The sequence below is a fragment of the Aethalodelphis obliquidens genome, unplaced genomic scaffold, assembly GCF_003676395.1.
Source record: "Aethalodelphis obliquidens isolate GAN/ISIS:26980383/991018 unplaced genomic scaffold, ASM367639v1 scaffold8, whole genome shotgun sequence".
In the NCBI taxonomy this organism is placed as follows: domain Eukaryota; kingdom Metazoa; phylum Chordata; class Mammalia; order Artiodactyla; family Delphinidae; genus Aethalodelphis; species Aethalodelphis obliquidens.
The window spans coordinates 16,721,419-16,748,636 of NW_020837952.1; the positions used below are offsets into that span (position 1 = coordinate 16,721,419).

The following is a 27,218-nucleotide window of genomic DNA, read 5'->3' on the forward strand; positions in this document are numbered from 1 at the left end:
AAAATGAGTTTGCCTTGGAAATTCTACATTTTTCCTACACTTGTGCAAAAACATTGTGGACTCAGTTTTGCTGCATTTGGACCAAGCTGCAAAAGAAGTATGATATGTTTAAGTTGTTGTGAGTAGAATGTTTTTAAAAAATAATTATTTGTTCCAGATAATAACTTTCTAGAGAAGCCAAACCCTTGAAACCCTTGAAACAAACAGAACTGAAACACTTGATCAATTTTTATTTCAAAATGTCTACAAAGTTATAATTCTCCATTTTACAAATAATTTTTCAAAATTCAGACATTATTCAAATGTAAGCCAAAGTCCTTATACAAACAGAATACACACAAAGATCAAAAATATACATATTCTCTCAGCAAACTTTGTTACATAAATAAGTATATACAAAAGCTGGTATTTTCAATCTAAAGAACAATTATTTTAACACTGTAACCATATACAGAAGGTACTAAAATAAAAATAAACACCACAGCAAAAGTTAAAGGAACAACAAACTCATTTTATGACATCTACAACTGTAAACATACATAAAGCCAATCTTGGGGGGAATGTATACTTCACACTTATATCTTAATTTTTACTTCACTTTATTCATTTTTAAGAATATTCTCTGGATAGGTGAAATTCACAATTCTACCAGCTACCCCTGACACCTAATACAAGTTAGAACATGTGAAGAACTATATACTCTATGTCTTTGTACTTTGGGACAGATGCAAAACGAATTCTTCAAAAGTTAAATTTTTATGAACCTATGTTAAAAATTTTCCAAGTAAATTGAATTGGCTATTGAAAAATCAAACAATTCTTTTTAGGTAGGAAATGTTAGAAAAAAATCCAAACACTTGTAGTCTTAACATAGTAAAGCAATAAAGAAGATTATGCCAGTGGTTCCCCTAGATAAAAACAATTTAACTAGGTGTATGTCTAATTATGTTTTGCCCCAGAAATTCTCCTTCCTTCTCTGAGCTCGTGACAGAGTTTGAAAAGCCCGGAGACTAGAAGCTGCAGAGCGAGCAGAAATCTCCGACAATCTGTCCTCATCTGCAACGAAAGAATTATATTCAGTGCAAAAAATATGTCTTATAAAAATACTATGTTTCAAAACATTAACAGCAAATTAAAAGCATCAAGCTTTGTAATGTCAATATTGACTCTGTCAGAAACCAGTAATCTATTAAAATACAAGATATCAACATTTTTAGGATAGTTCATAGTAATTTTCCAAGTTTATCATATTTAGAAATCAAACATTTTAATGTGAAATGAGCATTGTTTCCTTCCTGAAATCCCACTATGTCATTACCTAAACACCTGGCCTGTGATTTCAGTATTACTCGGAAACAGTTCATCATCATATTGTCTCGTCCTACTTTAAAAAGCACAGCTGTTTGAGCAGAACTTTAATGTTTTAAAAATGAAATGCCATACCTTAACATGGTACTCACATCACATTTCTAAAATAATTTCACTTAATATAGAAATAATGTCTGACTTTAATATGCTACCCTTCATTATTAGTGAAATTCCACAATCGGAGCAAGTAAATCTCTTATCAAGTTATTTGTAAACACTGTTCTTCCATTAAAAAGAAAACAGAACTGGATTCAAAGTGTCCAGATATTGGCATTTCAAAACATAGCAACTTGATTTCCAGCTCACTGAATTCTGAAAAAAGTCTCAAACTTGCTAAGAGAAAACCTTTAATGTGTGTGAAGCTATAATACATAAAGTATTAATTCAAATTTAATTTCAAATTCAAAATTTATAAATTTAGTAATTTCATACTTCTTAGGGTGCATTTAAAATAGTAATTTCAATTGTTCAACACTGAGAATTCAAAATTCCTCCTGCCACTATTAGAAGCAAATGAATTTGTCAAACCGAAAGAAAAAAAATTCATTTTCCCTAATTATATATATTTTAAGAATATACAGACATATGAAAAAAATGATGGATATAATGCTAGGCTGAATTCCTGAGCCACCAGCTACCCAGGCTGTAAAACAGAGTACTGACCTTAGGTGTGATGCTAGGCACAATCTCTTGCCAACTGTTTGTTTTAAAAAAGATTCTTCAAGGCTTATTTTCCAGTTTACTCATTTATAAAATGGGGATAATTTCACCCTCTTCACAGGGTTTCAAGGTTCTAATGAAATGACATCTGTAGAAGTACTTTGTAAACTATAAAGTGCTAACCAAATGTAAGATCATACTATTATGAACTACTATATAATAAAACATTATACTTTTATCTTGTGTTCTTTGACTATTAAAATACCTTCATCATTAAAGGCTTCTTGCTGGGGTAACTGGAAATTGTTCATCCTTGATTTTCCCACTTAAAAAAAAAAAAAAAGCCAGAAGAAATTATCCTTCAAAGCCACTCAACAGTGTATCTTATTTCTAGTCAACTCTAAGTGAAGGTAGGCTGTCAGAAAATTTATTAATTTTATAACTTTAATAGAAATTACTGCCAAAGGGCCATTCATTAATTCATAATGTACTTAGCAAATATGTAAACAAACAATGGATAATCTCCTGGGATTCTTTTCAGTGAAAATACTGATCTATTCTAACTTTAAAGAAATACAGTAAGCTTCTCTTTAAAGATGGCAGCTGGACTACACACATCTACAAAAGTGATATAAACCCACAGGACAGCGAAAATGGGAAGCAAGAAAACAGCACCAAAATTTTGGAAAGTGGGAAGCAAATGGAAGGGCAGTGAGTATGTGGTCATCATAGCCAAGTGAGCTGAATCCTTAGCAGCAGAGGAGGGATACCAAGAAGCAACCAATTTACTCCCCTGATGGCTGGGGTTTTGGGAGTTCTGAGTACCACTGAGAGTTGGAGCGAAGGTAAAACTGAGTCAGGAATCTAGTTGAAAGTCTTTCTACAAAAGTCTGCCAGATCCTTCTTCAAATTTGTACAGCAGGGTAACTCTCCCAAAAGAGGAATGGAGGTCTCATTGCTGGAGAAGGTTTATCAGAGCTACTTTGACTGAAGGACACCGGATTCAACTGGGGGCACATATTCAAAATAGGGGTATTATATATATCATTTATCTCCTCAAACAGATAAAACATGCCATCCATGAAATAAGAACTGGATGCTGTATAAAAGGAGTATGTAGTATTTTAAAAATCTTAGAAATTAAAAATATAGCAAAATATCATTTAAAAACTCAAGTAGAAGATAAAAATTAGTGACCCTTTCAAATTAAAACAAAAAGACAGACATGGAAAATAGGAGCGGTAAGATAAGAAAATATCATGTTCAACACGTCCAACATCTGAAAAATAGTAGTGCTGGAAGGAAGAAATAGAAAGTGGAGGGGAAGAAATCACTGACTAAATAACTTGAGAAAATTTCCCAGAACTGAGGAACATGACTTTTCAGATTGAAAAGGTCTAGTGAGTACTAGCAAAATGAATGAAAAGGGACCCACTATAAAACTTCAGAGCACTGGGTATAAAGAGAAGATGCCAAGAGCTGCCAGGAAAAAAAAGAAAGCCACATACAAAAGATCAAAAATAAAAAGAGCTTCAGACTTCTCAGTCATAATAGTGGACGTTAGAAAACAGCAGAGCAACACCTAATAAAACCAAAGGAAAATATTTTATGACCTTGAATTCTACAACCAGGCAACATTTGGTAATGTCTGAAGACATCTTTGGTTGTCACGCCTGGGGAAGAGGTGCTATGGCACTTAGTGAGTTGCCTGGATGTTTATGGGAAAGAACATGAGAGACACCTCACACTTAGACCAAAGTGAACTTGGGTACAGCACAACTGAGTGTTCCAGAGATGAGATTTTTTTCTATTTAAAGAAATCTATTACATTAACTAAAAAACTAAATAACACAACTTATTAATACATAGTATATACTCAGAGCCTTTGTATCTATCAGTATAACACTTTCATTTTAATAGACAAAAAACTAAAATCCAAGTAATTACCATTATGCTGAAATTCTGGATCTCTCAGGGAGCCCTGAATTCGACGAGAAGGATGCCAGTAGGATGGGGCACAGGGTGGAGATGGAGACTGCCCAGGTGTGTTAGTTGGATTTTCTGGAATTTTTGAAACTGGAAGAGTTGTCTCAGCAAATTTGGGGATATTGGGTTCAGAATCTTCCCTCAAAGGCAAGGGATCAATTGTTTTTAGACCAGCAGCTGGAGAAGTCAGGAGGGGTATAGCACGACTTTCTTTCTAAATGACAAAAACAAAACAAAATACGTATATGCGTGTGTACATATATAAACAAAACAAACATTTAAACACACAAAAGTATATAACCATAAAAGCAGTAGGAAAAAATATGGGGAAAATTTATGTAACCTCCATGTGGGGAAGGTTTTATAAGCCTAACAACCGATATAGATAAAGATATTTAGCTAAGTAAAAACAAAAGATATGTAAATATTTAAAAAATGAAAGAAAAATGACAAACTTGGGGAAAATATACAACTTACTGGATGGACAATGAATTATTATCACTGTTACATAAATATTTCTTTAAAAGTAGTAAGATAAACCTAATTTAAAGGTAGAAAAAGGATACATGTCAGCAATTCATATACATACAAATTACAAATAGCAAACATATTCCACACCTCACTGATAATCAAATAATTACAAAATAAAAGCAATGACATAGTAATTTTTCACTTACCAAATTACAAAGATAAATTAAAACAAACAAACAAACTATAATACCCTGAGCTGACAAGGATGCAGAAAACTGGCACTCTTATCCAGTGTTACTGGTAGGACAACCTTCCAGGGGAGCTGGCAAGATAGCAAAAACCTTAATACTGTGGCTCTTTGACCACACAATTAATACTTAGGGAGTATTTACATAAAAATAGGTAACAACAATATGAACAAAAATGCAGGTAAAGAATGGATTTCTTTAAAGCATTTTTTCAAAATAAAGTAAAACTAAGAAATAACAATAGGCATCTAGTTTTAAAAAATACATTTCAACAATGAGCATCTAGTTAAAAAAAAAACTATAGTATAACTACAGATCGTACATCATATCACAATTAAAAGTCAGATTATAAATTAATGGTATGGATGTATGTTCACAATACATTGCTAGGCAAGAAAAATGTATTATGAAAACTTATCTACAGTATAATAAACAAATACACTATATATCTAAACTCAAATTCAACAACGGATGTTTCTGAACAGTAGGTATGAATTACCTTCTTTTTTGGTTTGCTCAGTATTTTCTGTTTTTCCACAATGATAATATATCATGAATAGAAAAGTCCCTGTATAATTTTACTTTTGAGGAGAATGTAAACAAGTAGTATCAAATATAGCCCCAAACTTTCCTGATCATTCCTTGTAATTGTTGCCTTTAGTTATTAACTTTGAGTTTATCAATGTAATGTTCAAAACATTGCTTTCTGACCTTAGGCATCATTTTCTGCAATTAGAGGGCTTATTGCTTCAAAGGGGAGATAGCCTGGGGTCTCATCCAAAAAACAAATATTTTTAAATCAAGATCTAAGATAAAACCACAAATTTTCCACTTGCTTCCCTTTTTTTTTGCGGTACGCAGGCCTCTCACTGTTGTGGCCTCTCCCTGTTGTGGCCTCTCCTGTTGCGGAGCACAGGTTCCAGACATGCAGGCTCAGCAGCCATGGCTCACGGGCCCAGCCGCTCCGTGGCATGTGGGATCTTCCCAGACTGGGGCATGAACCCGTGTCCCCTGCACTGGCAGGCGGACTCTCAACCACTGCATCACCAGGGAAGCCCCTGCTTCCCTTTTTAATTACAAAGATCTCTTATGAAAATCGTTCTTTTGGTTTTTTCTTTTTGTATACATATATGTAGAATTTGGAACTTCTGTCAAATTGGTTTCATTACTGTTAAAACCTGAATTAAATCTATAGAATATTTGTAATACATGGGGTTCCCAGGTTTAATTTGACTTTATGATCTGTTCTTGAACCTAAAAGCCTCCTTATTGGCCTCACTGCTTCTACTCTCCCCCAGTATAGCCCATTCTCCACTGAGTAGCCAGAGTGATTTTAGTTACCAAGTGTATCAGAGATCTATATCTGCTTTACTGCTTAAAATCCTCCAAGAGCTTCCCAGTGCCATTAGAAGAACATCCCACTCCTTACCCAGCTCCCTTGCCCACTCCCTTTCCACCCTCATTCCCCACCCTCTCCCCTGCTTTCTCCAGGCTCCAGTCACACAGACCTTTTCACTCTCGATGAAACGCTCACTGTTGTTCACCTGCACTTGCTGTTCATTCTACCTGGAAAACAATCTCCAGCCCAGATCTCTGCATGGGCACCTCCCTCATCAGCCAGGTCTTGCTAAAATGTCACCTCCTCAGAGGTGCCTGTCCTGATGACCCAAACTAAAGCAGTCTCACCCACCCCTTGGAGGTCGTTTTCAGTTTTATTTAATTGATAGCACTTACTACTATCTGAAATTCTTTTTTAAAAAATCATTTGTCTACTTCTCCCAATGAAAATGTAAGTTCCACGATCGCAGGAATTTTATCTTGATTACCAATGAATCCCCAGATCCCAGAACAGTGTTTGATACATAGTAAGAGCACAGTAAATTCTGAACTGAGTGAATGAAAACGAAACTCCTGATACTCCCCTCCAAAGATGGCTTTCGTGCAGAGTTCTCTTACTCAGTGCGTGGCACTCTCCATCAATCCTGCTGGGCAAGCCAGAAACCTAGAAGTCATTATCCAACCCAGCTCCAGGCCTTGACATTGTTCCCCTTACACAATTCTTCAGTTTCGCTCACGTCTATGCCCACCCTCTTTAGTCCAAGCTATCACAGCTCCTATCTGGACTACTGCAATGGGCTCTCAAAGGTATCCACAGTCCACTCTTGCCTTCCACGGCAGCCAGAGAGATCTTGCAAAACATAAATCAATCACAACACTCTCATATTTAAAATATTTCAGTCGTTTTCCCTTTTACTTGAGATGAAAGAAATTCTCAATATTGCTGTCTCTTCCAGCCTCATCTTGCTCCTGCTCCCTGCCACACACTGCACTGGTCTTTGTTTCCTAAAACTCTATGTCCATGGGACTTCCCTGGCGGTCCAGTGGTTAAGACTTCACCTTCCAATGCAGGGGGTGTGGGTTCAATCCCTGGTCAGGGAGCTAAGATCCCACATGCCTCGTGGCCAAAAAACCAAAATATAAAACAGAAGCAATATTGTAACAAATTCAATAAAGACTTAAAAAAAATGGTCCACATCAAAAATAAAATTAAAAACAAAAAAATATGCCCTTTCTCTCCACGGAACTGTGGCATATGCTATGCTTCTCCTCCCCTCCCTTTTTACCTGGTTAACTCTTCTTCCTCTATATCTCAACTCAATTATGACTTCTTCAAAGAAGCATCCTTGACTTTCAAGAAGCTTCCTGATCTCCATGACTAGGTCAATTCCTTCCAGGACAGCACTATATACTTCTTTGAAACTATTATTAGTTTTAATTTTACTTTTTTGGGGGTATGATTCTCACAAGACTGTAGGTTCAACAAAATCATGTACCATGTCTATTTTTGCTCATTATCACAACCACAGCATCTAGCATGTAAGTAAATGGATAAGAAACATCTGCTGAATGAAGTGAGCTAACATACACTTGGGTTTTTAATATCATTTTTAAAATGTACAGATGGTACTTGACTATCAAACCAATATCATGAGAATTCTACTCTCAAGTCTTGTGAGACAGTGTTGTTTAGGGGTTAAAAATGTGGGCTCTGAGAACAGACTGCCTGGGGACAAATCCTACTCCACCATTATGAAGACTGAACAAATTAACACATGTAAAGTACTTAGCACAGAGCCTAGAACATAGTAAGTGCTCAGTAAATGCTAGCTATTATGATCATCCCCACAGAAGTTCCCCAAATTGCTGCTGCCCCACAACACTCCCACAATTCAAGGTGAAAATATTTCTGGATAATATAATATAGTCTTCCTAATTCCTATGGTAAAAAAAAAAGAGATACAGAATGATATTAACCAAGGGCAACTGAATGACAGGGATAATTCACTGCAAACTGAATGACTTACAGATTTAATGTTATTACAATAGTAGCTTCTGTAAGAAAACAAAGGAAAAAAATGACTGTGTTAAGTGAGTTTAATGACTCCTCTGCCTACCAGCCACCAAGGGGTAGACAATGGAAAATAACCAAATCTAGCTCCTGGTACAGCTACTGCTATGATCCAAATGACCATCAACTCTTGCCTGGATATTGTAACTGACTAACCAGTTTCAAGCCCTTGCTCTTGCACCCCTACTGTCTATTCCCAATACAGTTGCCAGAGTGACCTTGGAAAAACCCAAGTCAAATCATCACTCCTCTGCCCCTCTAAAGGCTTTCCATTTCATTCAGAATAAAATTCAAAGTCTTTGCTATGACCTATAAGGCCCTACACAATTTAGTTCCTCATTATGCCTCTGACCTCATTGCCCATCCTGTTCTCCCTTTCTTGCTCTCAGCTCCACTCCTGCCTGTTCCTCAAAGAATCAGGTACCTTCTCACCTTCTCACTTGCTATTCTTTTTGCCTGGAATGTCTTCCTAGATATGCATATGGGTCAGTCCTTCACCTGCTTCAGATTCTGCTCAAATGTTACCCTCTCAGTGAGAACTTCCCTCGCCACTTCCTACTCACTTCCCCTGCTTTATTTTTCTCCTTAGTTCTTATCACTATCTAAAATACTATGCATTTTACCTAGTTATCCTGTTTATTGTCTCTCTCCTCCACTAGAATGTAAGTTCAGTGAGGGCCAGGATTTTTACCTGCTCCTTTCACTGCTACATCTCTAGTGTTAAATCAGCATCTGGAACATAGCTGGAACAAAACTGCCACAGAAGATGCTCCAATAGTATTGTTTTTCTTCTCTCTCTTCCTGTTGTCACTACTGACAAAAATTGAAAGTATAGCAGAAATACAGTGCCACTACCCAAAAAAACAATTCAATGCCTTTGCCTTCTGAAAGTAAGTTAAGAGCATCATCTCCATATATGATAGGCAGAATTTTCTAAAATCGGAACCTCTCATTCACTTATTGCATGTGACTAAAATAATCACTCCTGAAGAGATGTTTTTTTCTCCAAAATATAAATATTTACCTTCCTAAAAGTTTCTAAGCCATCCTGAGAGGACATTCTTTTTCTCTGTTCTGCAACTGAAGGCTTCATTTTAGATGGAGACACTAAAACAGCACCACCTGGAAAAATGCAAAAGATGTTATATTTTGATTAAACTAAATTATCATGTAGAGAAAGCAGGTGAAATAAGAACTGCACAATGTTTGCCTGTTACCAACAGCTGGAGTGGTAAGATCGTGATGAGTCCTCTGGATTCCACCAAGTTCTCTTAGCTTCGGAGTAGGAAGCCTGCCTCCTTTTCCTGAGGACACAGAAGACGACTCCGACCTACAAATTAAAACAATTATGAAGCACGTCCTCCAGAAAATATAATAAAAAAAATACTTTGCCATCATTATGCAATTAAACTATAGACCTATAAGAGAAGGCCATTTTGTTTCTGAAAAAAATAAACAAATCTACGCACAGTTAAGAGTAACTGAATATTGGAAAAGAGTTAAGATCACTGCAAGTCAGCAACACACCAGAGAATTCTTCCATTATATCAGAACCTAACTTCCATATTAGCTGCAAAACTCACGAATGAATGCTAAGGGCGTTGGACTATGGACAAAAAAATACCATAACCAATGGCAGAGAACCACTCCCCAAAGCATTCTGCATATAAATCAATGGAAATTAGCTATTTGCAGAAATCACTTATTTTATTAAAAAAATTTTTTAACATCTTTATTGGAGTATAATTGCTTTACAATGGTGTGTTAGTCTCTGCTTTATAACAAAGTGGATCAGCTATACATATACATATGTTCCCATATCTCTTCCCTCCTGCATCTCCCTCCCACCCTCCCTATCCCACCCCTCTAGGTGGAAACAAAGCACCAAGCTGATCTCCCTGTGCTACGCAGCTGCTTCCCACTAGCTATCGATTTTACGTTTGGTAGGAAATCACTTATTTTAATATTACAAAACATCTTTTCTTTCTTTTTGGTAGTATAACCATCTGATAGTAAAGAATATCAGTTATTTTCTTCAAGTCATAAAGTCATACTTCCAGAGATATCTAGCAAATCATAATTAGGAGGATATAAATGAAAATAACCCTGACTACTCCCTCCCCAAGTAGCTCAATGTTCAAGTGTTCAACTACCAAGCAGTGGTGACTCAAATACCTGAGTGAATCAAATTATATAAACCATAAAGAAATGCCTATTTCGTGACATTAAAGTAAAATCTGCTCTTTATTAGTCATAAAACCAAAGTGTAAACCACTATAATTAATTAGTGACAAAACGAAATACATATTAACTGTGAACAATAATGCGCCTATATACTGATTAATTTAAAATGCTCACCCTTCTTTTATTTTGTCTGCTTTAGATTTTTCCTGTACTTCCAACTTCTCTAGCTCTCCCACATTAACCTGCTTGTCCCTTTCCTCCTCTTCCTCCTCTTCTCTTGGCTGTTTCTGTGTGTCTTCAGTGGTGTTCTCTGCATCCCAAGCCAGACGCCTTCTAACAGGTATGGGAGCATCTGACACACCCAATTTCTCTGTGGTAGTTTTCTGGGGCTGTTCTTCCAAGATAGGTCTTTTTTCTTCTAGTTTTGTAGAAGGATATTTCTGCAAAGTCTTATGGCTTGTAGGATCTCTGCATAACAAAAATAAGTTTTATTTTAAATTGAGTAGTTTGAGGTTTCTAATTGATACTTATTTTAATAAGTCCGTCATTGCCTTCCATCGTTCACAACTCTGTTTCCCACTGATATTGCCTTGCCCAGATACTGAAGAAAAAAATCGAATTAAGAGTTCATTTTACAATAGAAGTTAAAGTTACAATCTATTAAAATATTCCAAAATAAATTATATTTATCTCCTTCTACTCCTCCCATCACACATATATGCCTGCACCACTGCTGATAAAACTCACATGTATCTCTCGAGTGGCCTCTGCATACATAAACTAGAACCCCCTCACATGGTCTAACTTGTTCAGTTACTCAATTAGGGTTTGTGCACAAACTCATGTGTACTTATGGATCAAATAAGCTGATTCCAATTTTATATTTTAGATATATTAATCTTTTCAAGTCACTGTTAACAGATTTTGTGATGAACTTTTAAAATCAGATGTCACATAATTAGAATTTATAGTTAATTTGGTATGTATGGCTACACTAATACACTATAAAAACCAAAAACTATTTTATTTGCTACAAATCGATGTGCTATTCCTCTTAGAAACAGTTTAATTGTGTTCACTTTAAAACCCAAAATAGCAGAGAATTCTTCCATAGAATCAGGGTGGAAGTTCCATATTAACCACAAAAATCCATTAATGAATGATAATGGAAATGTACTAATAGATAATATTCTCTAAGTTTTTATTATTGTTACCTTTTTCTTTTTGTTTTACTTTTTAAAGTTTTTTACGTCTACTGTATAGTCATCCCTAGTCTACTCTTAATTGCTAAGAAGGAATTTTATAAAATCCAATCTTCCAGATTTAAATTATGTATTATTTCTACCCAAGCGTGTAAAGCAAGTATGTATAGCTTTACTTTTCACAGAGAATAAACTAAAAATAATGAAATGTAATAAGTGGCTGGTATATTTCCATTAGACTAGACGACTTTTGAGTCTTCATATCATTTTCCTATGTAATTCCATGATCTACATAAGCTATAACATACTTTTCCACCATCCACAAATAACATCTCACCCAGCAAGATCTAGTGCTCTAATGTTGCTACTAATGGTTCCTTCTGAGCTCGTGGTCGAGGAGACATCCCAACAGCGGTTGTTTTCAGACAGAATCTGATTCAGATGGTCCCGAGAAAAATGAGTTCCCTGAACTCGTTTCCTATAAAACTCAGCCTTCTCTCGGAGTTCTTTAACCTATGCAGGAGAGTTGAGATATCATGTATCATTGTAAATGCTCCTTTGCAAATATCACCAAGTAGCATATCCAAGACATTGTACAAATACAGCCAGAGACCAAGGAGAAAGAAAGGCAAAAGTAGCCACATATACTATGTGCATTTTTAAGCAGAAATTAAAACAGTCAAGCTGATGCACAGTGCAGTTATTTTACTTCAGGCCAGCAGGCAGGGAGAAATTTGCAGCAGCTAAGAAAAATATCGACACCTACTTCTTACTTCAACTGAAATTACACAAGTACTCTATGCATTATTACAGATTTAAAAACTCAAAAGCAACCAACCTCCGCATACCACATGGCATTTAGAGAACCCTAGGGGAGGAATACAGAAACATACTTAATGACAGGTTAATGCCATAATCGAATATTAATGGGAATCACTGAAATACCTTATTATTTTTCCTTCTAAATATATACCAAACTTGTCAATTTTTTTTTAGTATTTTTAGTAGCATTTAATTCAGTAACCAAGATACTTTAACATTGCCTTGAAAATCAACCACGTTCTTGCATGGGTGGAATGCTGTCCGCAACAAGGTAACCTAATTACTATTTCCCCACCTCTGGAAGAGTACTGACATGCCAGAAACCCCTAGCCCCAGTCTTTACTTCTGGGCTTATATACACCTGCTGCTACTACTACAGAAGCTCCACTGAGAGAGTCATGAGGCTTTCCTCTCCACATTCCTCAACATTCCCTTGTAATCAGCAAAACCAGTATTAAATACATAATTTAAAAGAATATCCCACAAAATAATAACTGTAATATATTTGACAAAGCAACAGGATACCAAAAAAAAGTTCTGATGAACTACTGATATAAGGTGACTTGAATTCCCTAATATGCAAATAACATATTTTCACGTGAAAAGGCGTCTTTTATACTCATTGAAACCCTTTCATTTTATACATCATACTGCCACCTTCTGGCTTCCCTGAATACAATTCCACAATGTAAAAAAATTAAGTTGCAGCTTAAAAGTTTTGAATAATCTGCTTAAAATAATTTATTCTCAAAAAATTGTATCATTTTTTCCTATCATAAATACAAATATTAGCCTTAAAAGGATACCTGGATACTGTCTGCTAAAATCGCTTTTCTCATATTATGTAACAACCTAAATGGGAAAAGAATAGATACATGTGTATGTATAACTGAATCACTTTGCTGTACAACTGAAATTATCACAAAATTGTTAATCAACTATACTCTAATATAAAATAAAAAGTTAAAAAAATAAAAGCAAAGAAAAAAACTGCTTTTCTCTCACTTAAAGGCAAAAAAGCAAATAATGAAAATTGGCATTGCAAAAGCAACTGGAGAAACATATCCTCAGCTCCTTAAGGAAATACTACTGATGCAGAGAGATGCAAGTTCTACATCTCTAGGGAATCAGACAAAGCAAAGGACAGCGCCTGCCAGGGCAAAAGAAAACACATAATCCCAAAAGAGTCCTACTGCTCTAATGAACCAAACCTGAAACATTCCTAAAAGATAATTCAAAATATTGTTTTCTTCACTGTTAAAAAAATTAAGCCATGTTCATTTATCATTTTTTCAACTCTTATGCTTTAAAGAAAATTACTAATAATGGTTTTTGCATTTAATAGGTATTGAGTCTGTTGAACTCTTAACCAGTGTATTCTGAATGCATGGGAAGCTTGTAATAAAGTGCCTTGATATAATCTTAACCAGTGTATTCTGAATGCATGGGAAGCTTGTAATAAAGTGCCTTGATATAATCCGGATTTTATGAAGCATAAGTACCCCCATGCTTCAAATGTGTCATGGTCACTCCATCACCTAAAGGATAAAATCTTCATGCCTTAGGATCACTTCCTCCCCCCTGGGTTCTCAAAGCCCTTGGTGCATATCCCCACTAGTACTTATTTCATTCTTCTGGAATTATTGCTTGTGTCATTCTTCCCCATTAACCTATGAACTCCTTGAGGTGAGGGAGAATGTAGCCTTTCAACATTGATTCCACAACCTGTCCTGAGTATGGACTAAGCACTAGGCCTGAGCTAGACGGCTGGTAGCAAAGATAAGCAAGAAAGTTCCTGCACTCAACGTGCTCACAATCTGGTAGAGCAGGCCGATCTCCTCGTATATGATAAATCATTATCATAATATTGGTACGATCTATGCCATAATAAACAAATGAGATATAAACTGAAGGAGTGGTTTCAAAAGGGGGTCCTACCAGTCCTGCACTGTGTGTAAGGTGGAGCAGGAAGGAGCCGCAGAGAAGGCTGCATTCTATCCATACGGGAGGACCTCACTGATTGATGAATGAGAGGATTGATGAACATCCCCTCCATGTACACAGTGACCTAGTTTTATCTGACATCAACATTTTTTAAAGAAGGGAGGGGAGATACAGAAATTCTGTAAAACTTTATTCAGTTCTATTTGTTACTGACATTCAAAACTCAATGTTTTAAATTGACTTTATCAGCAATCTTTGTTAATAATCTTAGTACTGTTATATTTTACAAATACATGATTTTAAACTTCTGTAGTCCTAAACTCAGATGAAAAAATAGGACGCTGATATTTCCAAAGTAAGGTGTTCTACTAGAAAGAGAAAAAAAAATCAATGGTGTGAACTCAGTATTAAAAACAATCCCTACAGCCAAAAAAAGGAGCCACTAAAAATGATATGAATAAACAATGCCTAACTCAGTTAAAGCCACACACACACCCCTTTTCAGGTCAAGTAACACCATCAGGTTACATAATATTAAATGCTATAAGTAGAACGTTTTCCTTTCTGGATTTCTTTTCCCAAATTAAGAATTCAACTAAGTTGTTTAAAATTTATATGTGAAAAATTCAAACTCAGAAAACTGGGGAATAAAATACTCCTTTTCCCAAAATCATCCCCTGAAAATGAAGAGTCATCTTATACCTAAAAGTCCTTACAGTGTCTCTCAAATTACAGAATGTCTCAATGTGGCACTTCATCTTGAAACAAAGTCCTATTTCTGGAAGACACATTAGAAAAAAATTATCTCAACCAATGCAGTTGGGAGGATTAGAAGACTACCTAACAATCAGGAAAAAAAGACATTTAATACAGATCCAGTAGTTATTCTGAGGATTGGACTTAACAGTTGCAGTTGCTGATTATTATTAAAAAACAGCCTTCAAGCGAGCATTAGGAATAGAGCCACTGGTTATAGTATAGAGATAACAAATATACAACCACTGGACAAATAAAATCAACTACCCTAATGTTATGTGAATAGGAACTTGGGACACAGGATAAAATATCTAGTGACTAGACTATAAATAGATTTAAAAAGTACAATATCTCAAAGAAGAAAGAGGGAAATGAAGATGATACATGGACTAGAAAACTGTAACATGATTCAAAGTGCGTTAATATTCTAATGATAAAAAAGTTGCTGATGTCCAAATGCATTTGACGAGTGTGAATAATATTCCATGAAATGTTAGGAGTAGGAAAATGAGGGAGTACCTTATACGTAGGTACCTCAAAATCAGCCACATACAGTAAGTATCTTCCAGGGAAAAAAATGTAAGATATAAGAAAATATGGCCCATATTAAATGTCTATGACCTGATCGACTAAAACTATTAGCACTATCAGTGATCGCTAACCTCATAACTAAAAATTCTTATTCTTTTCTAACTCCAATTTGTTTTTTTGAATGATTTTGACCATGAAGTTAAGGCAAACTATTCTACTAATTTAAACATTTTCAACCACCTATAGCAATTAATAAAACAAACCTTCAGAAAAGTCACATTACCAAGATATTATAATAGGAAATCTTAAAGACCGATCTTAAATTAACAACAAAAACAAAAATGTTCTCTTCCACAAGGGCAGGATAAGGACTGTCACATTATCACGACTCCAGACATAACAGTCCTCTGAGTCCATTAAATGTTTACATCTGAGGCCTAAATACCAACTCATCTTAGTTCAAAGAAGTCTCAGACTAAGTGATAATCTTTCCAAAACAAGGAGCTTCTCATGAACCCAACCTAGCAAAGTACCGGAACACGACAGGGCAGTGGCTGACACCTACCAACTGGCCACACACGCCCTCTATGGCCACACTCTGCTCCTGCCTTTGCCTGGGGTTTTCCCCCATTCCCCATCAGACTCCTCAGGCACAGAGATCCTCACGGAGGTCTGGCATGGTCAGAAACTGCTCAAGAATTCAAAACTGACTCAATTCCTTTCTTCTGTCATGGCTGCTTTCAATGTTCTCATTTTTAACTTGATTTCACCAAGGTGAGTATAGGAATTTTGCCCCCAGTAATATTCGGTTGGCCGAAAAGTTCGTTCGGGTTTTCTGTGACGTCGTATGGAAAAACCTGAACGAACTTTTTGGCCAACCCAATATCGTCACCAGGACATAGGTCTGGGAGCTGCCAGAGCCAAGAACCAGAAGCTCAAAGTGTCAGAGGCTGATTACACATAATTGTTAGCCATGGTTTAAAGTATGGAGCTAAATAAGATTCATTCCCCATCCAAATTATCCCTCTCTTTATAATGTCTAATCCAAAATGTTCTCATTTAGCTTATTCACACAGAAAGGGGAGCAAACCATCAAGATGTAGTTTAAAAGATGCTAACTACACAATAACCAAAAAAGCTCCACCGTTTATCCTTTGGCTATAAGAAGCTAGTACTAAACTAGCACTCACCAATTCTAGAATTACCCTTTTCTTCCAACCTTTCTTTAGGATCCTCAGAATTTCTCCCATATGTCAGGGTATCCCAACACTAGAACTCAAACCTCTATCAACACAGGCCACTCCTTCCTTGTGCTTGCAGACTGCACTATTAGTACATGCTAACAGGGCACGTCAGTCAGATAAACTAATCTTGAAAAATTAATCAATCTTGAATTGAGAGAGGTCTGAAGGTTATAAAATAATCAAATCTATAATGCTACAATTCTATAAACTGACTTCATTAACATATTTGATTTTAAAAACATTTTTAACTTTAAAGACCTTATAATAATACTAATCTCTAAGCTAGTATTTTTAAAAAAACTAAACACACTGATAAACTATATCCTCATGCATACAATTGAAGTTCCTGATACTTTTAGTGCTATTACCGCATCATACATTTTCATACTGTCATCTCTATTACTAGGTGAAACTATTGTGAAATCAAACTGATATAGTGCCAAAGAACATGTGGGCTTCCTGAGCTTATACACTCACCTGATTTGGTATGTTTTCCTTCACACGTGTCCAAGTCCCAGCTTTATAAAAATATTGGGCTGGGCTCAGAAATTTTGCTCTATATTCAGAATTCACCTTCCTAACAGAAATGAAATGAGAGTAAATATTTCACCATGTTGATCATCTAAATACCATGATATTTTTCTTACAAAATACATACCCAAGCCTTTGATGTCTCCAAGGAGTAAGTTTCTTTTTAGGCTGGTTTAAGTCTTTTGATTCCATCTCTGCTTCTAATTTTAAAGGATCATCTGTTTTATTATACTAAAATGAAAATAATTTTAACTTTTTATGCTCAATTTATGTTATACATTAAAGTGAAAACACAGATGTTGTAAAGTATAGCTGGATACTGAATTACAATTCTGTTTTTAAAAGTAAGCTTTAACTACTAAAGATAACATAGAAATCATAAAAAATCAACAAGCAAATTTTGAAACTAGTATATCTGGTTAGTTTCTTGAAGTATATAGCTCAGGATATGGTTTCATTTTCTAACAATAAAAATTTTAGATACTTGGCTAGGAAAAAGTTTTAATTAACAAACATCTAAATAAATAAACTTTATGTTAACGACCTATTGAACACTGGTCTTACATTTTCCCTTGATATTCTAAGTTTACATTTAATTGTTACTCATTGGGACCTTCCACTTAATTATTGTAAGTTAGCACACAGCTTTACTGAATAACTTAATTCTTTTTTTTTCAAGAACATCATAGGTCCAACAAGTATATATATTATTAAACATATACATCATATATAATATATATGTATGACTTATATATATGCATATATAATTTTTATATATGTATATTTATATATATATAAATTATTTTACTTTTAGTCATATAATTTTTATTCTTAGAACCCATAACATTTCAGGTATGACATTCCAGGAGATCAAAAAATAGGACTTACCCCTGATTTACCTATAATTTACAATAATTTTAACCTGATGCTGTAACTGAAACAGCTGTAATTTCACACAGAGAAGTACGTTTGTATATACCAAGGTAAATCGTGTGAATTATACTGGCTATAATTTGGCATATTAAAGCTATGGTTTAAAATACATGTGTGAATGTGTGTTTCTATCTGATTTCCACTATTTAATTTAAAGTATGTGTTTCCATCACCACTGTAACCCCTGGAGCTCACAATACTATAAGGACAATCATTTGATATTAGACATAGCAGACTTACCTGCTGTATTGCTAAGCATATGCTGCACTGTATTACACTTAATTATTTAGATCTGTCTCCCCACTGACCCAAGAACTGCTTAGGGCTTAGTGTAGTTATCATTGTATTCTCAGTACCTACCTGGTGCCTGGTTTCTACCAGGTGCTAGATGAACATTTGACATTTAGTGAATAAATAAACAAATTAGTGAACTAGCTAAAAACAAAATCTCAAATGGTGATAAGTAAAAGGAAATTTGTAAAGTTCCAAATGGTGGTAAGTAAAAGAAAACGTGGAGAGTTTCAAATCATGAGGATTTTATTTTGTTTAAAGAGCTGACAAATACCTTCTTTTCAGGAGATATTGTTTCAAAATTTCCGTTCTCCTTCAAATGATTTCTTTGTTTTGGTTCTTTCACTGGAGATAAACCCTTAAAATTTCTTTTGTATTCAGTTTCATGGATGAATGAGTTACCTTGGAATTGTGGAATGAATTTGCTTTTATTGTGGAAAACCTTAAAAAAAAATTACTTTAGTTTAGTTTTTTGTTAAATATACAGAACTTCTTCAATTGCTTAAAAAATTTCACATATGAAGTTGAATCATAGGATACAAAAAAGGGAAAATTATATACGACTGTAATTTCATTTCACATGTCTAATTAACATCCATTGCAACAAAAGCAAAAACAAATGGGATTGCATCAAACTAAAAAACTTCTGTACAGAAAACAATCAACAGAGTGAAGAGACAGCATATTGAGTGGGAGAAAATATCTGCATTCATCTCATAAGGGGTCAATATTTAAAATATTTAAGGAACTCAACTCAACAGCAAGAAAACAACCCAATTAAAAAATGGGCAAAGAGGCATAAAAACAGACATATAGATCAATGGAACAGAATAAGGAGTCCAGAAATAAGCTCACATGTATATGGTCAATTAACTTATGACAAAGGAGCCAAGAACATACAATGGCGAAAGGGTCTCTTCAATAAATGGTGTTGAGAAAATTGGACAGCTACACACAAAAGAATGAAAATGGACCACTGTCTTGTGCCATACATAAAAATTAACTCAAAATGGATTAAAGACTTGAATGTAAGCCCTGAAACAATAAAACTTCTGGAAGAAATCATAGGCTAAGATCCTTGACATGGGTCTTGATGATGGTTTTTTGGATTTGACACCAAAAACAAAGGCAACCAAAGCAAAAATAAACAAGTGGGACTACATCAAACCAAGACACAATATTTTCAAATCATATATCTGATAAAGAGTTAATATTCAAAATAATAAAGAACTCATAAAACTCAATTAAAAAAAAGCAATCTGATTAAAAATGGGCAAAGGAACTTTTTTCCAAAGAAGACATACAAATGGCCAACAGGTACACGAACAGGTGCTCCACATCACTAATCATCAAGGAATAAACCAACATCAGTGAGATTTCACCTCACATGTTAGAATGGCTATTATCAAAACTACAAATGGTAACAAGTGTTGGCAAGGATGCAGAGAAAAGGGAACCCCAGTCCACCGTTGGTGGGAATGTAAATTGATATGGCCGTTATGGAAAGCAGTATAGAGGGTCCTCAAAAAATTTAAAATAGATCCAGCAACCCCACTTCTAGGTATATATCCAAGGGAAATGAAATCAGTATCTCAAAAGATATCTACACTCCCATGTTCATTATAGCATTATTCACAGTAGCCAAGATATGGAATCAGTCTGTGTCCATGGACAGATGAATGGATAAAGAAAATGTATTATTATTCAGCCTTAAAAAAAAAAAATCCTCTCACTTGCAACAACATGGATGAACCTGGAGAACATATGCTAAGTGAAATGAGCCAGGCACAGAAAGACAAATACTGCATTATATGATCCCACTTATATGTGGAATCTAAAGGAACTCATAGAAGCAGCAAATAGAATGGTGGTTGCCAGGGACCAGGGGGTGGGAGAAATGGGGAGATGCTGGTCAAAGGGTACAAAGTTTCAATTATGCAGGATAAATAATTATGGAGATCGGAAGTACAGCATGTATGTAGTTAACAATACTGTATTATGTACTTAAAATTTGCTAAAAGGATAGATCTTAAGTATCCTCACCACACACACAAAAAATGGTAACTACATGAGGTGATAGATGTGTTAATTAGCTTGATTGTGGTAATCATTTCAGAATGAATACGTATGTCAAAACTTCACATCGTACATCATAAATATATAATTTTTGTCAATTAGAGCTCAGTAAAGCTGGAGAGAAAATCCAAAGGTCAACTTTCTCTACTCATTACTATGTTTTGAATAATAGTTATTGTAATCAAATAATGCTTAAGCCAAAAGAAATAATGAACCATATCTTTTCTCCCCCAAGTGTCCCACCCCCCTATTAGTTTGGTAGTGAGAATAGTAAAATAGGCAGATTTTAATAATAAGAAAATACACATTAGCTTTACAAAGCAACTCTGTTGTCAGCTCTGCAGGGTTTTTTTCCTCCTTGACATGAATTTTTTTTCCTCCTACAACAATAAAAAAGTCTTAACGTTTTGAATATCTGACATATGCATTTGCTCAGGTTTTTTCCTTTGCTTATTTTTAGCTTAAAGCAAGGAAAAAAACAGGTAATTATCATGTCTCTATTTTTAAATGTTTTCTTTTATCCTTAATATTTCATAATATGGTTTCCATTTCATGGTCTATTACCACTGATTACAGAGAAAGCAAATAGAAAAGATATGGAGTTCAAATAAGGTATATTATTGCTTCACAACGCTGAATAATACACCTTCATACAGATCACAACCAAACAGTATATCTTTTTAAGTACAGTATAACCTCAAGGACTCTTCTGCCAAAAATTGTTCTGACTCTTTTACATATTAATATAAGACATCCTTTCAGAAAACAGGTGTCTGATAAAACAGAACGGAACAGCTCCTTTAGAGGTTCCCTATCAACAAGCTTTGAAAGTTTCTGTCACAGAGCTCTTCAATCCACAGACCCGAAAACTGATATGCTTTCAACTAACAAAGAGCATTTGCTTCCAAAAAAAATTCTCTGAAACCCTCACTAATGAAAGTAATAAAGCTAGTAGTGAAGGTATTGCTAGTGATTTATTTTATGTTATACTTCTGATACTATCAAAAGAACGTTTCTACATAATGCTCTCACTGAAGTATGCAGAAGTTGTCAATAGGGCTTTGATTTGAATCACCTCTACCTTAAAGGTAAGATATTCTACAAAAACTGAACAGTCATGATTTTTAGGCTGTAAGTAATTTTGTAGGTACACTTTCTATCCAACAACACTTGTGAGCCAGCAAAAGAAGTACTGATTCTATTCACTAGGTTTATAAAGGGTATGTATTGATTTATGTTATTTTATGTGTCCCTAAAATGTTATATAAATTTCAGTTTTTTAAAAACTGAATAACAAGTAAGCAAGCCTAAAGCTGCTACAATTTGTAGGATAACACTGGTACTATCTTAGTGTAAGATGACATGTTATTGTCTTGCTGAATCTAATTATCCTCTTGGTCCTTATGGGTGTATAAAGTATATAGGTGAGTGAGAAAGAAAAGACTAAGCTGTCATGAGCCTTTGGGGATATTCTAAATGGAAGTATTTCCTACCTAAGCCTAGGAGTATGGTTAAGAACATAAATGAGCTAAGAACTGTCTGGAGAATTCTAGTAGTAAAACAACAGAGTATATATTAGTAATGGTAGTCTAATACTAAAATTGTGTGAGGATACAATGAAACCTAATATCACATTTAGTTACCATTATAGCTTTTGAATTTATAAATATAGTTAAACTGACAATTCCTATCACTGTTCATTTGATATAAGGACAAAATTATATATCTTGCATCACTTTCAACCTATTTTGTACTTATTAAAATAAATATCCAACGCAGTTACACCTTTCTTAGAAGACAGAAAACATGCAATATATTAGTCAACAAAATTCAACATTTCAGAATACAATCAATTTAACAATTTTTTAATAAATAAAAAAAATTCACAGCATGCAAAAACTTACCAGTCCTCAAGTTTTCATTACCCTGTCTCATATTTAGTATATGTGATGGATCTGGCAACAATGATCATCAGTAGCCTAGGACAGTATAATATTACTACTATAAATCAGAAGTAATAGGATGATTTTAGCAAAACTCTCATTTTCACGTTTCTAGAACCCACCTTCAGGCCTTCTTAAGTATCTAATTTCTTTCAGTTCTTAGTTCTATGTAAATCTGCAACACTAGATTAGATGATATTCCTCAAAAATGTATTGCATCCATTAAACTACCTGATTGGCTGCAAAAGCTGAAGTAGTTTCTTTAGGGGTCTTCCAAACAAACTGCCTTTGATATTCAGAATTTCTCAAGACATTATGTGAAGGAACAACGGTCAGTCCAGCTTTTTTCTGTAGAAGTCTATCCAACTGTTAGGGAAAAAAAAAAATCCCACTCAAAGTTATTAAAAATTTCTATTCAAACTTTTTCTTTTTTTTAACTATGGTAAAAAACGTAGAACATAAAACTCTACCCTCTTAACAAATTTTTAAGTGTACAGTAAGGTATCATTAACTATATGCACATCGTCATACAGAAACCTTTCTTTAATTGTTAATCTTCCTTTAAATTGTGAAACTCTTTAAAATTCCCTTAATACCGTCAAGGAATTATTGTGCATCCCAGCAAAAGATAACATTTCTCTCATTGCTTCTCGGCCTTTTGGCTAAGATCAAGTGTAGATAACATTTCTCAGTCCCTTCCTACCAATTATGCATAATTGAATATATTACTAAGAAACAACAGCACATTACCTCGTCCACAGCTTGCTTTGGGGACACCCCTTCCCCTGCCCACCAGACTTACATGTCACCTTCCTTGATTCCCATGCCCCCTGGTCTTCCAACACTTCTAAATGCCTCTCCGTGGTTCCAGTCAGCGGTGGACATGAGATGGGGAGGAAGCAGTAGAGTGGAGAAAAATGGGGAAGCAGTGAGGCGTCTGCACGGGTCCCTGCAGCCTCTGCTTATGTGCTCGCAGGGACCTGCTGCAGGCCAGCTGGGACATAAGAGAGCAGAACTGCAAGATCTTTTGAGATCTAGCCAGACCTCTCCTTTCTTTTGCATTTTGTCAATTGAGACTCTGTTTTTTCTGCTAGTACACAATAAGAAATTGAAAAGGGCCTAGGTATAAGTCAGCTCACCATCCCTGCCAGAGGTAATGGCCTACTCCCTTTCTCTGTCTCAACTTGATCTGTCCCTTAGGACTCAGGTGCTGATATATGATAAATAAAATCCAGAGGCAGGCTGTGTACCCAACGAAGGGATATCTTAGTAAAACCAGTACAAAATGGCAACTATTAAGAAGAGAACTAAGTCATAATAACTAAAGTCAACAGCCTCTTATCAACTCTTCTACAGACACTGGACAAGAAAACAAATAATGGAAAAATTTAAGCACAAAATGTAATATTACTGAAATGATGATGAAATTTACAAAGAATTCTATGCTTCTGAAAGGAAATACAGTGAATATACCTACCCCACCATCTATGTTTTCTGAAAGAAGCTTGGTAGAATGTTCCAGCTCCACATTTTCATTAACTGGTACATGATTTGCTACTATATCCTCCTTATTTTCCACAATTTCTGAAGCCCCTTCAGCTCTGGAGTCTGCAGAGTGAGATCTGGTTCTCTTGGGAACCCTGGAGGCGTCTAGTGCAAGAACCCTTTCTTGGTTAACATCTTCTTTTTGTTCTGGTTCTGGTGTTCTGGGGGCTTCGGGTTCTGGTGATACAACCACAGCGTTCTCTGAGGTAGCTCCATTCCACTCAAGAGATTTTGAAATCTGTGGGTCATGGTGAGGGACTCTTCTTTTGGAAATAAAACTTGGCTCTTTTGTGATTCCTACAAAATATAATATACAAAAATAGCAGATACCAAAGCATCAAGCTACAAAGACAACTTTTAATCACATGTATGAGAGGAGAAATGGAATTTAAAATTCAGTTGAGATACACAATATCCTTCCAGTTACGGGATTTAAAAAAGTACAGTTTTTCAACATAATATCTTTAATTTTGTTTTAAAGAAATATTAAACGTTTGACCATAATTTTTAAATTGAGGTCACAATGTTCGAGTTATCCTAACACAAGTTGCTAGAATCACAACGTGATGGACCTGGCAAGCCAGGTGGAATGTGTTGCCTCCGTTTCTAATTACTTTCCTGTGCTACTTTACAGAACAAAGGGCCCTGGTGCTGTCAAAATTTGGAACTTTTCACAAAGCTTCTCTTATGTACAGCAGACCAAGATGAGAAGGGGTGAGATGTCATTATGCTGGATCTTAGTTCTACATTTGCCTTGAGTTCCTGAGAAGTAAAGAGAATGAACCCTTTTCACAAGACCTAAGATACTATTTCTCTATATTTCTGTCTGGCAAGCAAATGTCCAAAAACTTAACCTTCTACCCAGGTAAGAGGAGCTCTGTGGAATGACAGTCACTGAGATACTGCCCTAGTTTGGAGCCATTCTTTAAAAAGAAAGAAGACAGTGCAGGGTGGGGTAGAGAAGAAAGATTAAGAATGGAAGAGAAGGGAAGGTAGACAGACAACCTGGCATTAGGTAAAACCAGAGCCCTTTAGCCTCTATCATGGATGTTCTGGCCATCAAACCCAGGGTCCCCACCCTTACAAGTCTGCCCTAGACCATGGTCTCCAAACTGGGTGCATATATATCTGGAGGCACAGAAAGACATTCTGTGCGGGGGCAGGAGCAGAAATGGGCAGCTTAAGGGAATCACTTTCCAGATCCTAACTTCCATGTGTGCTACTTCCTGACAGCCTAAGGGCTGCATCTGCCATCTGTAGTTTCCTTTCTCACCACTCCCTTCATAATCACCCTCTTCCCACTTCATACAAGAAAGACACGCCTCTCAACCACCCTATGGAATAAAAAAATTGTCATAGGTGGGGAGGACAAACAAAGGAACAATTCAAGAAAGCACAACTCCTGAGGAAGAGTATTTGGCAGCAAAGCAACAAAGGTAGAGATTAGAAATAACAAAAGAACAGTGCCTTATTTTATCCAGCACAACACCTTTTCCATCTACCTATCTTAGAATTAAAATTCAGGGTGTAAGACAGTCATTATGTGAAATGCATATATGCATATTAATGCATTTATGTGGACCAAAAAATAAAGTCAGACTTTTTTCTCACAGAAAATAATTCTAATTTACATGATTAGTTTTCTAATGAGGACTGACTTTACCAATTAAATGATGAACATTTACCATAAACTGAGCTCAATCGCTAGCTCCAAAATTGTAACAAAAGACATGTAAAACATATACACAATATTCAATATGCTAGAAATCATATCCTTTGAAACTATTCATTACACTTTTGATAAAAAAGAACTTAAATATCAACTTTAAAATGTGAACAGAGATAAGAGTTTCTAAATTCTTTTAGTGGGTATGAAAGCACAAAAGCTTGAAGACCACTGCCCCAGACTTCTCTCTTTAACACAGAGCAGGGCTGGTGGAAGAAGAGCAAAATGAAAAGGGAAGATTCTCAAGTGGTCCATCCTTGTCTCCTAGCACCGTGGAAAATACACTATGAGGAAAAATAAGCACAGAACGCCCAGCCAGCCTTCGGTAACACCGCTGCTGTTCCTTCTTGGCCCCCACCTCCCTTTCTGAGCAACCTGGAGTTCTCACTCTGCCCCTCCCCCTTACCTCCCTGTTAACAGGCCTCCCCCTAGACCATTCCTTCCTCACAAGGTACCATACTCCAAAGTGGCTCTCCTCCCACAGTCTCATTTCATCACCCCTACCCTCACATGTAGCTGATCCAAGCTAAAATGTTACATGGGGGCAACTATGTGGTTAACCAATGCCCCGTGTCATAACATCCCCCAAGGCCCTCAGTGGGCTAGCTACATTTTGAGAGATTTATGTTGGGATTCTTAATCTAATAGAGCCTCGAATCTGTGGAGTTTCTGGTCATTCGGAGAGGATTATGAGCACCACCCTGCCCAAGATGCAGTGACACCCAGTCTTTGAAGCCAGGCTCTGGGCAAAGGGTCCTGACAATTCAGAGGAATCCTAAAAGAACCACCCACTCTCATCCACTTTTCCCTTTGTTCTCCAAACCTAATCCTGGAAACACTCTCATCTTACTAATTTCCCAGGCTTGCCACCCCACATGTAAGTCTTTCTTCTCCTGGCTTCAAACATCTAAGTTGGAGGAACTTATATACTACACATCTGGCACTCTCACACATGTCACAGGTTGGGCACCAAGCACTCATCTGTATATATGCACCTAGCCCTTAAGAGGAACATCTCATTTCATCCCTCATAGGAATCCTGTGCAATGGGCTTCCCAACTCCCACTTGGTGAAACAGGCCCAATTTGCCCGAAGTCACACAGCAAATGTGGATTCAAACCCAGGTTTATTCATTCATTCAAAAATGAAGTTTAATAAACTCCAGAGTATGCCAAGGCCCTGTGTCATGTACTAAGCAGGAACAAGGTGGTGAAGACAGACAGAGCCCTGCTCTCAGAGATCTTATGTTCTAGTGAGGGAGAATTAAGCAAGCAGGTTGAATGGAATCAGTCTGTCTCTTTCCCCTTCTACCACACTCTGGGAAACCTTAGCCGAGGGTTCTAACTTC

General features: G+C 35.9%; 1 protein-coding gene and 1 long non-coding RNA gene across 5 annotated transcripts in view; both read right to left on the minus strand.

The window, feature by feature from the left end:
• Positions 1 to 210: 210 nt before the first annotated feature.
• Positions 211 to 27,218, minus strand: part of SAXO6 (stabilizer of axonemal microtubules 6) — a 29,119-nt gene continuing 2,111 nt past the window's right edge. The window contains exons 3-15 of one of the 4 annotated variants that reach the window (XM_027106954.1): positions 24,077 to 24,441; positions 22,831 to 22,965; positions 18,855 to 19,022; positions 17,484 to 17,587; positions 17,303 to 17,402; positions 12,367 to 12,396; positions 11,866 to 12,041; positions 10,501 to 10,794; positions 9,360 to 9,472; positions 9,167 to 9,264; positions 3,976 to 4,228; positions 2,294 to 2,353; positions 211 to 1,056 (exon numbers count right to left, since the gene is read on the minus strand). In XM_027106954.1, the coding sequence (XP_026962755.1) occupies positions 944 to 1,056; positions 2,294 to 2,353; positions 3,976 to 4,228; positions 9,167 to 9,264; positions 9,360 to 9,472; positions 10,501 to 10,794; positions 11,866 to 12,041; positions 12,367 to 12,396; positions 17,303 to 17,402; positions 17,484 to 17,587; positions 18,855 to 19,022; positions 22,831 to 22,965; positions 24,077 to 24,441 (2,009 nt within the window). In that variant the 3' untranslated portion in view covers positions 211 to 943. Of the gene's footprint in view, positions 1,057 to 2,293; positions 2,354 to 3,975; positions 4,229 to 9,166; positions 9,265 to 9,359; positions 9,473 to 10,500; positions 10,795 to 11,865; positions 12,042 to 12,366; positions 12,397 to 17,302; positions 17,403 to 17,483; positions 17,588 to 18,854; positions 19,023 to 20,973; positions 22,265 to 22,830; positions 22,966 to 24,076; positions 24,442 to 24,593; positions 24,907 to 27,218 lie in introns of those variants that run through there. The other 3 variants (XM_027106955.1, XM_027106956.1, XM_027106957.1) reach the window with 3 other exon arrangements.
• On the minus strand, positions 21,014 to 22,823 carry LOC113620717 (uncharacterized). The gene is made up of 3 exons (XR_003432888.1): positions 22,722 to 22,823; positions 22,561 to 22,635; positions 21,014 to 21,036 (listed from the first exon to the last, which is right to left on the minus strand). It is a non-coding gene; the product is annotated as an uncharacterized LOC113620717 (long non-coding RNA).